Source organism: Eptatretus burgeri, chromosome 2 (assembly GCF_056783735.1).
Source record: "Eptatretus burgeri isolate ZD-2024b chromosome 2, Ebu_testis_v1, whole genome shotgun sequence".
Taxonomy (NCBI): Eukaryota; Metazoa; Chordata; class Myxini; order Myxiniformes; family Myxinidae; genus Eptatretus; species Eptatretus burgeri.
In genome coordinates this window covers 103,582,199-103,598,837 of record NC_140962.1, presented here as the reverse complement: position 1 = coordinate 103,598,837, position 16,639 = coordinate 103,582,199, and the positions used below count along the sequence as shown (strand labels likewise).

At 44.8% G+C, this 16,639-nt stretch overlaps 1 protein-coding gene across 6 annotated transcripts in view; it reads right to left on the bottom strand.

The window, feature by feature from the left end:
- Window positions 1-16,639, bottom strand: part of LOC147032710 (protein SEC13 homolog) — a 51,388-nt gene that overhangs the window by 18,661 nt on the left and 16,088 nt on the right. For 4 of the 6 annotated variants that reach the window (XM_085870555.1, XM_085870556.1, XM_085870558.1 and 1 more), the window contains 3 exons: window positions 15,396-15,547; window positions 12,556-12,689; window positions 747-923 (listed from right to left, as the gene is read on the bottom strand). In XM_085870555.1, the coding sequence (XP_085726681.1) occupies window positions 747-923; window positions 12,556-12,689; window positions 15,396-15,547 (463 nt within the window). Of the gene's footprint in view, window positions 1-746; window positions 924-12,555; window positions 12,690-15,395; window positions 15,548-15,837; window positions 15,977-16,639 lie in introns of all 6 variants that reach the window. The other 2 variants (XM_085870560.1, XM_085870559.1) reach the window with 2 other exon arrangements.

The window sequence follows — 16,639 nt, the reverse complement described above, 5'->3', positions numbered from 1 at the left end:
GGCGATGGAAATCTCCGCCCACATACGTGGCTGGACACGCGTGTGTAATGGCGCGATGTGCAACGTGAAGGAGTGATGGTTTCGGTTGGCTGGAGGCTCGATTTGTATTGCAAAAACCCTAACTAAAAAAGTAATTCGCAGTGCACACGTGTAATTCCCATTAGGCACAGATAGGGGGCCCTAACTACAAACACACACTTATCGAAATAACTAAGCTCAGGGACTGCTTGCTGTCCGTCTGTGTGCGCAAGGCTTCCAGATTCATAACAATGTTAGGGTGGCCCTTAAAAATGTGTGCCAAATATTTTTGAAATCCAAGAATATTTAGAGGTTGCCCTCACGAGTTGAAATTTTACCATTATATAATATATACACAAAACACAGCCACAGCTACAACTTCCATCAAACACTATTTTACGCCTGTATAAAATTGTATATTATACATGCATAAAGTACTGTTTGATGGAAGTTGGCGCTGTGACCGGTTTGTCTCGGTCTTGCCATCCATCCCCCCAACCCTGCCCCACGTTTGGTTACCAGTTCAGTTCAGTGTGGCTCAGGCTATCTTGCCGCGTGGTTCTCTGCCGCTTGCTCTCATTGCATCATTGATTTTCATGACATTGTGATTTGATACATATTTGATGTATTTGTGCATCATTTCTTTTCTTTGGGCCGAATTTGAGAAAAGTTGCATTTGATCGATTCTATTGAACTGGAAATAAAGGGCACAAAAATTGCCATCCTACCTGCAAGGATTTGGGTATTTCCTGTTCTTGCATTTGGAGAAGAAACAAAGCACCTGGGATGCCAGTTGCAAAACAATACAGGCAATGAAGGTGTGGTGGGAAAAAGCCAGCGTCCCAACGTGAGCTGATCAGCATTAAATTAACAAGCTGGAGGTGGTCTTCATGGATTGGAAAGCTCTGGAGAAAAAGTAAAAAAAACAAAAAAAAAAAAAAAAACATCAGAACAGGAGCACTGCATCCCACAAGCAGAAAGAACAGAAGTTTCAAAAACATTTGAAAGATCTCTTTGACCTTGCTCATGCAGATGCAATGGTCCTGATGAAGAATCCTGATGACCGGGATGTCCTTGTGGCCCAGCAACAGAAGGGGAGGCCAGGCTGCATAGTCTCTGTGGACATAGTACAGTTCCGGAAGGACAAAATATCTCTGAAGAGGTCAGAGCAGACCGACAGATGATGGAAGATATCGGAGGAGCAAGAAGCTTCAACCAGCCAAGCGATGCTGGTAGCATCTTCATCGTAAAGTGGAGGAGAGGAGATGGATGGTGATGGGGAGAGAGAAGGTGCAGTTGGGGGCACTGCCACTGTGTCTGCTCCAAAAAAGAGCCAGGAGGAATATCATGACACCTCAACTGGCTGCTGCCCTTGACCGGACACAGATCTCCTCCAGATATGCGACTTACATTCTTACTGATGTCAGTGCAAACCTTGGCTTTTCTGACTTAAACATCAATCGGAACTCCATCCACAAATACAGGTCTCGCAATCATTTGGCTCTTTTGAAAGGTTTGAAGGAGGAGTTCTCCACCGACATCCCCCTTAACGTTCATTGGGATGATAAGTTCATGGAGGACCTAACATCCTGAAAATATGTTGATCACTTGCTTATCCTTGTGTCTAGCCTCAGAGTTGAGCAACTTTTGGGTGTTCCAAAGCTTCCATCTGAAACTAGAGAGGTGCAGTCAGCAGCCGTCATCAAGTATCTCGAAGACTGAAAGATTGCCGACTGTGTTCAGGCATTATGCTTTGACACCACAGCTTCAAACGCAGATCATCGATCTGGCACCTGTGTTCTCATTGAGGAGAAACTTGAGAGATCTTCTGTTCTTTGCCTGTCGGCAACATTGGTTGGAACTTGATTGAAGCTACTTTCGAGAGTACCATCAGGGGATCGTCAACAGGACCTGAAATTCTTCTGGACAAAAGGTTTCAGTCACTGCATTATATTGATCACCATAAGTTCAAGCCAGCTTCAACTGATTCCTATGTGGAGAGCTTTGTGGCATCCTTATGGGACGAACCGCTCGATTTCTCAAGAAGACAAACTGCCCATATTTGTGACGATTACCGAGAGTTCCTTGAGCTCAAGTCTGCCTTGGTGGCACCCCAGAACGTGAAATCAAGTTCACAGCTCCTGGAGCAACGCATCACTCTTGATGGATGGGGAAGGTGCTCTGTGCGATCAAAATGTGGCTCTTCCAGGAGCACTTCCAAATGCCACAATCAGAGGAGAGAGGCTGCATCACCTCGCAGTTTTACCCACGTTTGTCTGCATGCAAGCTTGGAACATGGCTTTTCAGGTAGTGGGAGCCACCTGGAATGACTTTGGAACTGATGCACTACCAACATTAAGGGATTTTCACCACCACCAGCAAGAAGCTCTCTCTCCACCTCTGGTACTTGGAGGAGCTCGTAGGGCTGGCCTTCTTTGACGACAGAGTAACTGCGGCAATGAAGAAACTCGTAATCGAAGCCTTGGACAAAGATTCCATCAACCATCTGCCAAAGAGTCCCAGAATAGTCTTGAGTGCATTTGTTGATGATAGCAAGGGCCCTCAGCAATTTGTGATGAGAAACACAAAGGCCCTCTTCACTCACTTCCTGCTTTCAGATGAGTTCCTTCTCATCTGGAGAGCTGGCAGGTGGAGGACTCCTTTTTGACACAGTCTGGCACCCTGCCCTACTCACCAAACTCTCTTCCCATGGTATTCAAGGCCATCTCCACTCATGGCTCGCAGACTTCCTCTCCTGTCGCAGTCAACGTGTGGCCCTAAATGGAGTTCTTTCATCCCCTCTTCCTGTGCAGGCTGGAGTTCCTCAAGGTAGCGTTCTGGGCCCTGTTCTTTTTCTGGTTTTCATCAATGATCTCACGGACTCTCTGGAAAATCCTCTATTTCTCTTTGCCGACGACTCCACCCTCTGCCGTACCATCTGTCATCCCTCAGACCGGCAAGAAGCAGCTTCTTCGCTCACTGCAGATCTGGATAAAATCACAAACTGGTCCAACACGTGGAACATGTCTTTCAATCCAGACAAATCTCACACTCTCACTATGTCTCTTCGAAAGGACCATTTACAAACCCCCCCCCCCCCATCCATTTTCTCAACAATCCTCTGGAAGAAGTCTTTTCTTTCAAGCTTCTAGGTCTCACTATCTGCCATGATCTTTCCTGTCAGGTCAGGTATGGGAGCATGTGCCAGAACAGCGCGTTGCTGCGTCCACTTTCCGCCGGTACTCCAGGGGCCTCCGTCTGGCCATCCCCCAGGCAGATGCCAGGCCCATCCCCATCTCCTTGAGATGATGGTCAACCTGCTGCAACCATGAGGCACGTGGTCGGCCCACTGGCCTCCTCCACTCATGAGACTCCCTCGCTGAGAGAATCTGGTGAGCAGGATCAGCGTCAGGAAAACGAGCCACATGTCCATACAGCCGCAGCTGACGCTCACGGACTATGCAGGTAACAAATCTCATCCGAGTCTCTCTCAGCAACCGCTCGTTGGACACAAAATCCGACCAGCGATAGCCAAGGATTCTCCGAAGAGACCTGGTACCAAAGGAATTAAGTCTCCGTCTCAGATCCTTGGTCAAAGTCCAAGTCTCGCACCCATAGAGCAAGACTGGAAGTACCAAGGACCTGAAGACTCGGACTTTCGTCCTCCCGCACAGGTACCGGCAGCGCCACACCCCATGATCCAGTGAATCCATGACTCCCCAGGCCCGACCCAGACGTCTATTGACCTCCGGCTCACAACCTGCGGAGACATGAATATCACTGCCAAGGTAAGTGAATCTATCCACGACCTCAACATCCTCACCACAAACAGACACAGACAGGACAGCAGCATCCAAGATGTCACCGAAAGCCTGGATCTTTGTTTTGACCCAAGAAATCCGTAATCCCAACGGCTCCGACTCCTCATTCAGCACCTCGAGGGCCCCCAAGAGGATGTCTAAAGTCTCCGCAAAGATGACTGCATCATCTGCAAAATCAAGGTCCGAGATCTTGACATTGCCAAACGATGCACCGCAACTTGATCTCTCCGACATCCTCCCAAAAATCCAGTCCATACAAGTGCTGAAAAGTGTGGGGGCAAGTACACATCCCTGACGAACTCCAGTAACAACTGGAAATAAGTCAGAGGCGGTACCACCACACTTCACAGCACTCTCAGTACCAGAGTAGAGTTCAGACATCAGATCGATCAGTTTCGGTGGCACCCCACGAAGACCAAGAATCCTCCAGAGGACATCCCGATTCACTGAATCGAACGCTTTACAGAGATCAACATAGGCTGCAAGCAGCCCCTGCCGAAACTCTCGTCTGCGTTCAGTGAGGACACGAAGAGCAAGGATACGGTCAATCGTTGACCTCTTTGGTGTAAAGCCTGACTGCTCTGGACGCTGGTGCTCAAGCAGATGGTGGCGAACCCTATCAAGAATTATCCGAGCAAAGACCTTGCCCGGCACTGAGAGCAGCGTCACCCCTCGGTAGTTGTTGCAGTCTTGGCGATCACCCTTCCCTTTCCAGAGAGGGACAACAAGGCCCCTCTTCCAGTCAGTTGGGATGATGCCTGTGTTCCAGGCAGAGCACAAAACTGCATGCAACGACGCGAGTGCAGCATTTCCACCAGCCTTGAGAAGTTCAGCATGGATGCCACAGATCCCTGGAGCTTTGCCCCGTTTCAACTGGTTCACCGCAGCCCGTGTTTCCACAAGCGATGGTGGACCACAGTTGATTCGAGGGTCAGCAACAGGGATTGTAACACCCTTGACGTCCAACTCGACAGCTGGGGGATCAGCCTGGTACAACCGCTCAAAGTAACCGGCCCAGCGGGCCTTCACTTCAGACTCCTCTGTCAAGAGCCTACCACTCTCTGCTCGAACTGCAGTGCTCCGAGGGATGGGCTTGGATGAACGTAATGTGCGAATTCCCCTGTAAGCGGGACGAGAATCACCTGTCCACAGGTGATGCTCTACCCCCTCACAGATTCCTCGCACATAGCCCTCCTTGTCCACCCTCAGTGCACGTACAGTTTTACGCCTCAGCTCCCTAAACAGCTCAGCTCTGCCATTCAGCCTGGCCCTGCGACTCTGGTCAATGGTATCCAGTGTCCCTTGAGAGACAAAATTCTTCTTTGCCCTGCGGTGAACTCCAAGGCATCCACCGGCAACATCAAGGACGGTGGTCTTGAAGGTGCTCCACAACTCTTCAGGACCCCCAAAGCAGGCAGACCCTGCAAGTGTCCACTCAGCCTGTTCGCAAACTCCTCAGCTACTCTCTCATCCCTGAGCTTGGCAACATCCAGCCTAGGCTGGGATGGTACCATTCTCCAGGATTTAAGGTGCAGCTTTAGAGTTGCTACAACAAGCCTGTGGTCAGTATTGAGGAACTGAGCACTCCGGTAGACCCTGCAGTTCTGGATCATCCTCCAACGACCGTCAATGAGGACATGGTCAATCTCCTTTGCCACACCGCCAGCGTTGGAATACCAAGTCCAGCGATGAGCTTGTGGGCGCTGAAACCATGAACCAGCCACCCTAAGTCCATGACTTCTTGCAAAGTCAAGGAACTTAGTGCTATTCTGGTTCATAGTTCCTGACCCATGGGGACCAACACACACCTCATAACCATCCCTATCAGTTCCAGTCGATGCATTGAAATCCCCCAAGACTAGAAGTGTATCTCGTCTGGGGCACTGATCAACCACAGACTCGAGTGTGGCGTAGAATGCATCCTTCACGGTGAGATCGCTCGCCTCAGTCGGAGCATAAATAGAGACCAGGGAAATGACACCTAAGGAGTGACGAATCCTTAATCTCATAATACGCTCGTTGACCGGTGTTACCTCAATTATCATTGGGGTCAGCTTATTGGACACAGCTACAGCAACTCCTTGGGTATGGTAACCATCAGAGCGACCAGACCAATAGTAGGTGTAACCACCCACCATTATCTCGCCGCAATCCGGTCTCCGAACCTCAGAGAGAGCTGCAATCCCGATGTCCAAACGCTTGAGCTCAGATGATAACAGAGACAGGTGATCATCCTCTCTTAGGGATAGGACATTCCAGGCACCCACCCGAAGGGACCGCCTCAGGTTAACCCAAGGAGACCGCCGTCTGGTGGACGACACCTCAGCACCACTCCGACACACTCTCCCGCAATCTGACCCAGGGATGTTACCCCGTGGTTTCCCTCCTATCAAAGATTGGGGGTCCCGAAGGCTTTGCCCCAATCCCATCATCCGGTGAGCTGCCCTGCGAAGGGAAGCTGCACAGGAGGTACTCCCACGGAGTGGGTTTTCAGATTTTTTTGCGTTTTTGCGTTTTGCGGAATGAAGCGTTTTACGGTGGCTGGAGTGCAAATCCTGCCACCAACCTCCTAATAAGAAGTAACCCAACTGCAGGAGGACGTCCGCAGACACAGTTGGGCACTAGATATGGATGGCCGTTGGCTCACAAGGAGCTCCTCCGCCCTTTGACTTTCTTTCCTGGGAAAGTCAAATTTCCAACCTCGCCTCAAAAGCCAGTCGCCGACTGGGAATCCTCCGTCGTGCTAAGTCCTTCCTCGGCCCTCTTGAGCTCCTGACCACTTACAAAGCTTTTGTCCGTAGCCTGATGGAGTACTGCTCTCCCCTCTGGGCTGGTGCTCCTGCCTCCCACCTTTCTCGGCTTAACGCTGTCGAAATCAGGGCATTTAAGATCATCGGCATCTCCCGCAATGAAGCTGAGTCTTTGGGCCTCTCACTCAATCACCGCAGGTTGGTCGGTGGTCTTTCTGTCTTCTACCGACTCCTCTCCAGCCTTGCCCCCCCTGCTCTCTCTGCGATTTGTCCCCACCACATTTCCACAGGGCGCTCAAGGTCCGCCAACAACCCCCTTCTGGTAAAACTACCAAAATCACGAATCACTGCTCATCTTCACTCTTTCATTCCTCTTTTTTCCCGCCTTTGGAATAAACTTCCTCACTCTATTCTTTCCCATTCTTCCCTCCAGGCTTTCAAAACAGCTGTTCACCACCACCTCTTATCTTCCCCCATCCAAATCCTCGATCTTTTCTACCCCCGATAATCCACCCAAGCCCACTTCCTTCATTTCTCCTGCTTTCCTTCCTGAAAGTCCCTGAAATGTCCATCTTCTCTTCGCCATGTTCCCCATCCCATCCCCATCCCTCTCCCTTCCACAGTTCACCTAATGTGTCTGTTCCCCACTGTTTTGTCCCTTCGACTCCCGCCCCGCTTGTCTCATGCCTCCTTGCTGTGAGTTGTGTGTTAGCTCTCATACGAGCCTCGACCAAGGTACAAGAAAAAAAAAAAAAAAGAAAAAAAAAAAAGCTCTGTAGGTCGTGGAAATCCGAGCTGTGGTCAACGACCGAGCAGAAAAAGGAGTAGCTATAATCCAAGAGTTCAATAAGAAGCTGACTCGTGGAGAGGAGCTGCAGAAATTCCTCCTCCAAGTGGTCGCTCATCACAGGTGTCAGTTCCCAGACTGCACGAAGACGACACTTGCACCTTGAACCAAGCGACAATGAGTGTAGTAGGCTTCCATGACATCCCCGCCACTGAGCGGCTAATACGTCTTGTTGAAGAAGGAAGACCTGGGTGCCGAAGCAAACTTCAACAGAGGGCGACCTCTAAATATTCTTGGATTTCAAAAATATTTTGCACACATTTTTGACGAGGAACCGCACAAACTGCAGGGGTGAGAGTGACAAATTTCCAACTTTAATTTTTCTTTACAATATACTAAGGGCCACCCTTACACAGTGCCTACAGAAAGTCACGGAATTAAATTGCATTACATCAAACTTTTTTCACCTTTATTCACACATTATAACCCAGAACTTCCAAGTGGAAAAACAAATTCTACAAATTTCAGAAAATTAATTAAAAATACAAAACTACAATAAAGATGAGACATACATAAAGTTATTTTCATCTTGCAACTCAAATCATATTGTACTGCAACCTTTTCCCATTCACAGGTAGTGGACAAAAAAAAAAATGGAAACATCAATGTAAAGTCACATTATAGGGCATTGGGCCACCACGGCCTGTACGCGCCATGGCATAGAATCCACCAGCGTCTGCAATTCTGCAGGAGGGATGTGGCACCATTCTTCTACGAGAAAGTCTCACACCTGTTTGATTGAGGTGGAGAAAACTGTCTGACGTCATTCCAGAATATCCCATAAAGGATCGATTGGGTTCAGATCTGGTGACTGAGAAGGCCATGACATATGGATAACATCAACGTCATGCTCATCAAACCATTGGGAGACCACACGCGCTCTGTGAAGGGGGACCTCCTCTTGCAGCCAATGCAAGACATGATTATAAACAACCAGGAACTGTGCAACATTTTTAGACATGAACCTAAGCATGCTGGGATGTCATTGGCTAAACTAAAACATGGGCCACACCTGTGTGGAAGCCATTGCTTGGTGTCCCTCATTTATCCAGGGGTTTCCATTGTTTGTTCATTACCTGTACATCACGTGAGGAATAAACCTCCCCATTTGTTCATCTACTTGGAGAGAACGCTGCGAACCATGTCGAGGCTACTTTGAGGCAAGGTGAGAGTCACATTACCACACAAAAAAAAAAATATTTTAAATGCATTCCTTTACCGAATTGAAATCAAAAATTGTCTCTACTCATGTCAAACTCACAAAACTTCAAATGCATCTTTACTGATCCCCATGGATTTTAACCTGGTCATTTTGAGCTCATTTTAAAGCTGGAATAATTTCAGAAGGTCCTCTGGCTGTGTTGTATTAACTTATAGACAAACTTCCGATACGTTCTTCGAAAAAAGTGGGGAGAGGTATGTAATAAATACATGGTCCTGAATGCACATGCATGACTTTGGTGAAACAAATTTTGACACAAGATAAATTCAGTATGTAGGGATACAGCGGTGCTTTGTTGGCAAAGACACTGGACTGGCATCCCAGAGGTTGCACGTTCAAATCCAACTGAAAGCAGAAGTATTAAGGATTTGGATTCTAAGCTTCAGGAAGTCGTCAAGTTAGGTTGAAGAGAACTGCCATATATCACTCTTGGATTGTCCGTGAAAAACCCAGCCGGCACATTGATGACCTTTAGAGTGGGACAATCTAGTTGCTTGACCTGCTCTCGTCGACGCATGAGGCAAGTACACTCACTCCATCGCTTATGCCCTTTCCCCTGTCACACAAAGTCATTCTGAATTACTAATGGGACCAAGCCTACTACTGGACTTAAAAGATAATTTTTTTTCTGAAAATAAAAATGGGAGTGGGATGCGAGGGGGTGACAAACTAATAGAGATCAAAGGAAACAAAATGGAGTAGAATGTAGCCCATTATAGGACTTAAAGGTCCCATGACACGCAAAAGTACTGAAATTTCATTTATATATGTCCTGTCGGAGTTTTTCATCGTGATTTGAGATCTGACAATGTTTTTTCACAATACTCATTCTGTAAAATGTAAAATTAAAAAAAACAAACCTCTTCGATAGCGCCTAAAAATTCTCCTGAAAGGGGCGTAACCAACATGACGTCAACTACAGTATGTCAAAGGCTGCACGTAAATTACTCGGATTGGTGGTCTACGCGATTATATTGGCTTCCTGTGCGTTTCCACATTTGATTGGTCGACTCAATCGCTTCGTTCATTTCTGCTTTAAAAAAATCGAAGATTTAGTTTTGAATAATGGATGGCATGGACTTTCATTTGTCTGGTAGCGACAGTGAGTGTGAGAGAAATGAAGGATTTTGGTCTGAATCACATGGAGAATTGTCGGATAACATAGTCGCGGGAGGTGAAGTTCAGGTAGCTGGAAATGAAGTACGGCCTTAGCAGTTCGAGCCCGAAGCAGGACAAGAAGAGGAAAATGGCGATGAAATTCCCGGAGTTCATGATGATCGGGAGGACATCGAAGGAAGACTCGGAAATAACAACTGGTTAGACTAAATCCTATTCGTAATTCAATAATGTAAATTCGACTTGCATACTGCTCGATATCAGAAATATTTTAGTGAGGTGACGTGAACAGCGCAGCGCAGCGGACATGTTTCTCCGCGGCGAATGAATCACAAGCAAGGCCAGCCCATGTCATCGGCCGTATCTCTCTGCGCATAAAACGAAGCAATCTCGCTGTTCGGATACGATGAAAACTTGTGTGCAGAACACACCTTGTGACAATTGTCTCGAGTTGTCCGATAAATCTGACTTTCTGTTGCATTTTTATTTATTTTATTCCTACTGTCGTCATGCAGCGCCAGTAGAAAACAATGAAGAAAAGAGAATAATCAAAGAAAGCGACAGCACGTCAGATTTATCGGCCTAGTCGGACGGATGACGGATTTATCGGACTAGTCTAGACCAGTGTTTCTCAACCGGGGTTCCCCGGAACCAGAGGGTTCCGCAAGAGGTCGCTAGGGGTTCTGCGAGAAACAGTAATAAATAGGCTAATGTATTTTTGAGTAGTTTTTGTTTGATTTAATATTCATAATTTTACGATACACGTATGGCATATTGTTGGAAACTCCTTGGTTATTATAATAGAGGCTTCAACCTCTTATATAATTTATAATTATAACAACCATAGGGAATGTATTTAACGATGTCTATATGGCGCCAGTGTGAAACCGCCCTCACTGGTTCGTGGACGTCCTGTACGCGGCGGATTCGTGTGTCATTGAGTGACTGACTCAAGTACAGGATGCATGCACGGTGTCCATCTATCTTCTCTGTGCTTCCTAGCACGAAGTCTCTCTCTCTCTCTCTCAAGGTTAGTTCTTCTGTTTACCTTTATTGCTTCAGCTTTATTTGTTTAAGTTTTGTTGATCAAGTTACATGAGGTGTGTTTTTTAATTGTCAAACACTTTCAAAAATGATGTTTTCAAACAAACAAAAAAAATTTTTTTTTGGGAATTAAAACCTCGGTGTGAGGTCTCATAAACGAGCGGTATGTTTTTTTTTTTCATTGCCAATAAATTTGACAGAATGGGGGTCATTTTTTCCTTAAACCAGGTATCCGAAAAAAAAAAAATTATATTTACCACGTGAACTACGATAAACATATAAAAGAGCTAGATATTAATAATGGTATATAATAATTTTTATGCAGGGGTTCCCCGAGACATGAAAACTATTTCAAGGGTTCCACAATGGTAAAAAGGTTGAGAAACGCTGGTCTAGACTCGAGAGATCTCGAGTCAATCCACTCTGTGCGAGTTTCTGTATGTGACGTCAACGCTGCGGTTCGCTGAAGTCAACTTTTTTTAGGGGCGGGGCATAGCAAGTTGTGAAAAGCACCAGAAATGATCGAAATGTTGCTCTAATTATCCCATTTTTGATTAAAAAAAAAAAAAACATGGGCGATTTCTTCACTACGAAGGTCAAGTTAATATATAAATAACCAGAAAGTTTTGCGTGTCATGGGACCTTTAAAGGAAAATTTGTGCATCAACAAAAATGCAAAACTTCAAAACAAAGTCAAAGGAAAGATGTAAAGACGAAAGATGCAACTGCTGTTTCCAGAATTTTTCATAATTTCAAGCTTGGGGGGGAACAAAAACAAAAACAAAAAAAAACACCAATGCAAAAGGATTGCCTCGTTCCATCAAATAAAAGCATTAAAAAAATAAAAAAGTAACCATAACTCCAACTGGAAACAACAGACAAATATTCAACAAAATAAAGGATGGCGGCAAAGCAAGTTGGTTTAACAAGATCAACAAAATGACAAAACTCATTGCTTCTGAAGAATTTGTCGATTCGGATAGAAATTTGACTCCAACCCAATTCATGATGTCATGAAAGCATGAGAGTGTTCAACTCTGATGCAACATGAGGCATTTCAAATAAAACTTGAATGGCACTCTTCGACGTCGACAGATATGCCTCTGCCTACTTCATTATCGAAGGCTTTTATGTTAAAAGAAATATGGCTGCCGAACCACGTGACCGGTGATGTCATCAATTCCCCCCCCCCCCCCCCAATAATTTTCATACTGATCGGATAAAGCGTTTGATGTAAGGAATTATGATGTCATTACGAAGCCACCTATGACATCATCCAAAATAATAATAAAATATATTTTTTTTTTTAAACAAACAAAAAAACTCATTTCCCATGCGGAATACTTGATATGTGCCAAGTTTCACTTTATTCCATGGAGCGGTTTCAGATATACAGAGGTCTGAAGTTTTTCCTTTTTCAAAACATGGCTGCCACACCACATGACCTCTGACATTATGATTAAAACATTCTACATGTGTAGTCACACCCTCTGGTGAAAATTTTGCATCAATCGGATAAGCAGTTGCAGAGACAACAGAGAAAATTAGTACGGGCGGACTGATGGACGCGGGTACATAGAACCCGAAAGCACAATGTCTCCGGCGACTCAGTCAGCAGAGGCATAAAAAAGCTTGGCAAAGACAGGAGTGCGTACAGCCATGAGTGGGAGTCGATGACCTGGAGTTTATCAAGGAGGTAAATAAAATTACTCTTCAATTCCAGCTCGACTTTCATACCGTGTGTGCGTTGTTGATCTTTTGGGCCTCCCATCGGCCATCAGCAGCTCGCTGTAACACCGAGATGCCTCCGTCAGAGCTCCCACACACGAGCAGCAAGCCAAACTCGCTTGGACCCCAGGACACCGAATTAACTGGGCAGAAAAACCACACACCAAGACTTAACAGCACAAGAAAAGCAAAATAATATAAAATGGTTACTTATCTGCCATAAAGGATCACAAGGCTTTACCCCTTCATTGGAGCAAAATAGTGAAACAGTGAACTTTTACATCCATCCATCCATCCATCCATCCATCCACTGGGACCATACTCTGTGCAGAGAGTTGGTGCTGCCTTAGCAGTCTCCTTGGCTATTGGGCACAATCCTGGATGAGTCACCACTCCAACACAGGATACCAGCATGCTGGCACTCATTTTGCCGACCTCGGAAGGATGACAGGCTGAGTCAACCCCACCTGGTATTAACTCAACAGCTGAGCGGGATTTGAACTCAGGGTCCTTGGATCCCAAGTCCACCACCCTAACCATTAAGCCAACACCAGGCATACTTTTACATCGATCACACCAAAAGTATGGTATTTTACTCAGGATTAATGGCCAATTTATATTTGGGATCAAAGATTTATAACCAGCTTACAGGGAGAGCAATCACTGTTGAGCTGTCTCGTCTGGGTTTGATTCCCGATCAAACTATAAAATGTCATGCTCGAGTTTTACTGCCAGTGGGTTGAATCGATGAATGCACCTTCTGTTGGAAGTGATATCAAGCTGAGAACATCTGCCACCATTAGTTGCTGGTGGATGTTAAAATTCCAAAGTGCCTTTCACAAAGAGTAGGTGATTGTTGCTGGCATGCTGATAAAACTGCTGCCTTAACCAGGAATGGAGTTCATGCAAGTCACATTCTTGTGGTGGCCGACGCTAAAGCTGATGCATCGTGTGCCAAAGGACCAGCAACCTATCGGGATACGATATTACAACATGCGTGGCAGTTCTTCTGTCTTCCTTCAATTAACTTAACTAGCTCAGAAAATGAGCACTCGCACACAGGTGGCACCTTGGTTTGCTGCACCACTTCCATAACTGTGCCAAGTAAGTTCAGCACAAAAACACAGACCTTGCCGAATTAAAACGAACAGATAACTAAAGCAATGATGTCCCTGCTGAAATCTTTCTGGCATTCAAACTGCCTGGGTGAGCTTCAAACGAGACCTCGAGCTAGATGCCACCCACCTGTTCAACACAACACGTGCAGCGATGACAGCTGTCTGTCATTCACAGTAGCATTTCACCAACCGATTTTGTCAAACTGTTCCATCAGCTGTGCGCTTGTGCTGCAGCATTGCATGGTGGGCCCATTATTGTTTGAGCACATGATAGTTAGGTAGGCTGTTGGTTCTTCACCAAAACTGAATTCAACTGGAAAGATGAAAAGCTGTGCAAACCATTATTCACTATGGTGTGTAATCTGCCCTGTGCTTAGATGACATTCACCAAAATTGGAGGTTATGATCACCACGTGGCAAGAAGGTGAGAGGGCAGTATCATTTTGACCCTAAATCCCTGGAGTTAAAAAAATATATATATATTTTTTTTAATGCCACGACAGAAAAAATAAATTTAAACAACGAAACTTATCTGCAAGCAACATTGTGGGACACAAGCAATATGTAACGAATTTTGGGATTTCACTCCCGGTTCATGCCCCAGGGGTGGGGACTTGGGGGCGAAGTCACGGGCCAAAATAGAAAAAAAATTTTTTTTCTTTTTACTCAAAATTCGATATCGAGTCATTCCTGGTGGAATGATTCGCCATCCATCAACTTTGCTTTAGGTGGGAAACATGAGGATTTGTGATTGTATGCCAACGACTCCGCTCTAGTACAAGTCTTGCAAATGGAGGGGAAAAAAAAAAAACAACAACATTCACAACATCTGAGCAATCTCTAGGTTCAAAAATAAATAAATAAATAGAATACAAACCATATTGATCCGTCCAATGCCCAATATCTGGAAAAGCTCGTCCACCAACAAAAAATACTGCATTTCAAAATAAAATCTCAAGCCCTAAACATCAACAAAAGAAACTTTCTGCTGCAAGAAAACGAAAAAGAAAAGTACATAACAAGTTTGTTACCAATTTTTATAATCGTGTTCAAAATCTCATGTGTGTAATTGTCTACCATTATTATCTTTTGCCTGCAATCTCACTTTTACTCCAGCAGCTCCATTGCACCCACTCCCTCGGGAAAACTAAACAGGATCTCACGAAGCATTTAAATCTTTTTCCCTGATAGCAATGGAGAGATGCAATGTAAAAATCTGTTCAAAAGCTACCGGTCAATATGCTGGTTGAAAATTTTTTTTTTTAATTAAAATAAAATTAAAAAATTGCCATCACTCTACTCTCTTCAGCTTAACAACAATTTTAGACATCACAAAATGACAGCAGCTTCGAAGCTACCCAATTGCCGTGCTGAATATCGATAAAGCGGTTTAAAGAAACTTCTCTGCAGTGGTGAATGAAGATGTGATATATGGATGGACTTTCTGGGATGAAAAAGGAAACTAGAACCAGGAACCAAAGCAGGAGTAACATTTAAAAACGGTATGAGAACTGCCATTCCATGAAAAAAAAAAAAGATTTCAACCACCACGAGTCAAACTGCTCCTTACTTGCAAACTTATAACATTTTACAGCATTGCCTAAAAAATTCCAGCGGTCAATTTAAAACTTATAAGGTTTCAAACCATCTTCGGGCAATTTTTTTCATTAAAAAAAAAAAAAAAGTCATTCATGTTGTCGTGCAACTACAAACATGCAACAAAGGTCTCACCAGAAGAATCGTGCCCTTTGTATTCATGTATCTTCTCCCATTCATGTTTTCCTTCTTGCCAGATGATCACCTTACGATCGTAGGCGCAAGAAGCCAAAACACTACCGTACATGGCATGAGCCCAAGCTACTTGCCAAACAGGTCCATCATGGCTGGCCAAGTGACAAGGGGAAGGTTATTTAACAAAATGCAACATTTTATGAGGACAATTATTATGCATTTTTCAAGGTAATTAGGCCTTAAGAATTAATAATAATATAAAAAAACAACTTTAAAACTGTGACTTGGCAAGACAACATTGAGAATTTAAGTGACCCATTGGCAACGACATTAGCCTGGCATCCCAGATATTGTGGCTTCGAAACAGGATGAAGGAATCGGTATTCAGGATTTGGATGTTAAGCTTCAGCAATTAGAGCATCTCAGCAGAATTACAAAGTACCTTTTGGCAAAAACTCAGCTGGCTCACCACAAGCTTTCAGCGAGTGGGTAATCCTTCTTTGACCTTGTATGAGCGACAGATGCACCAGTCCATACTTTGTGGTCAACTCAAATTGGGATGGGCACCAAAATGCTACCTTCTATGACAAGTTTTTAAAGAAAACAAAAAACAAAAAAAATCATTGGCATCTTCTCATCCATGCCAAGTAAATTTTCTTTGTATTTAAAAAGATTTGTTGGCTACAATTTATTCAGTTTTGAGTGATGAAGATATCGAACAATCTCACAGCAGCATATAAAGCTAATCTACTCTGTGGACCAAGATTTCTGGATACAACACTGACATAAAGACACGAATAAAGGATGACTAGTGACTGCCCAAACTCATATTACATGGCAGTTCAGAGATGGGTTATCAAGTTGTCTGTTTAAGATCACACAAGACGAGGAGGCATTTGGGCTTGTCTCTCATCAATTCATATTACAAGAAAATCTTAAACTTTTCCCCAAAATTAATACCTACATCCTGATGTCATTCTACCAAGTCAGACGCTCGAAGTTAAAACCAACCAACCAAACAACCAGAAGCAAGACAAGCAAGAGAGTGCTCGTCTCCACCACAGGCTTTTAACGAGCTCAGGCCAGATTTGTAGAATGCCAACTCAGAATTGCACACTAGTCCATTCATAACCCACTAAATCTCTCCTCCAAACCTGCCAGATCATGCTAGTTCAAGCATCTGCAAGAGTGAAACATGGAATTTGGTTCCAATTCTAACTTTTTCAGCCACAAAATAATATTAA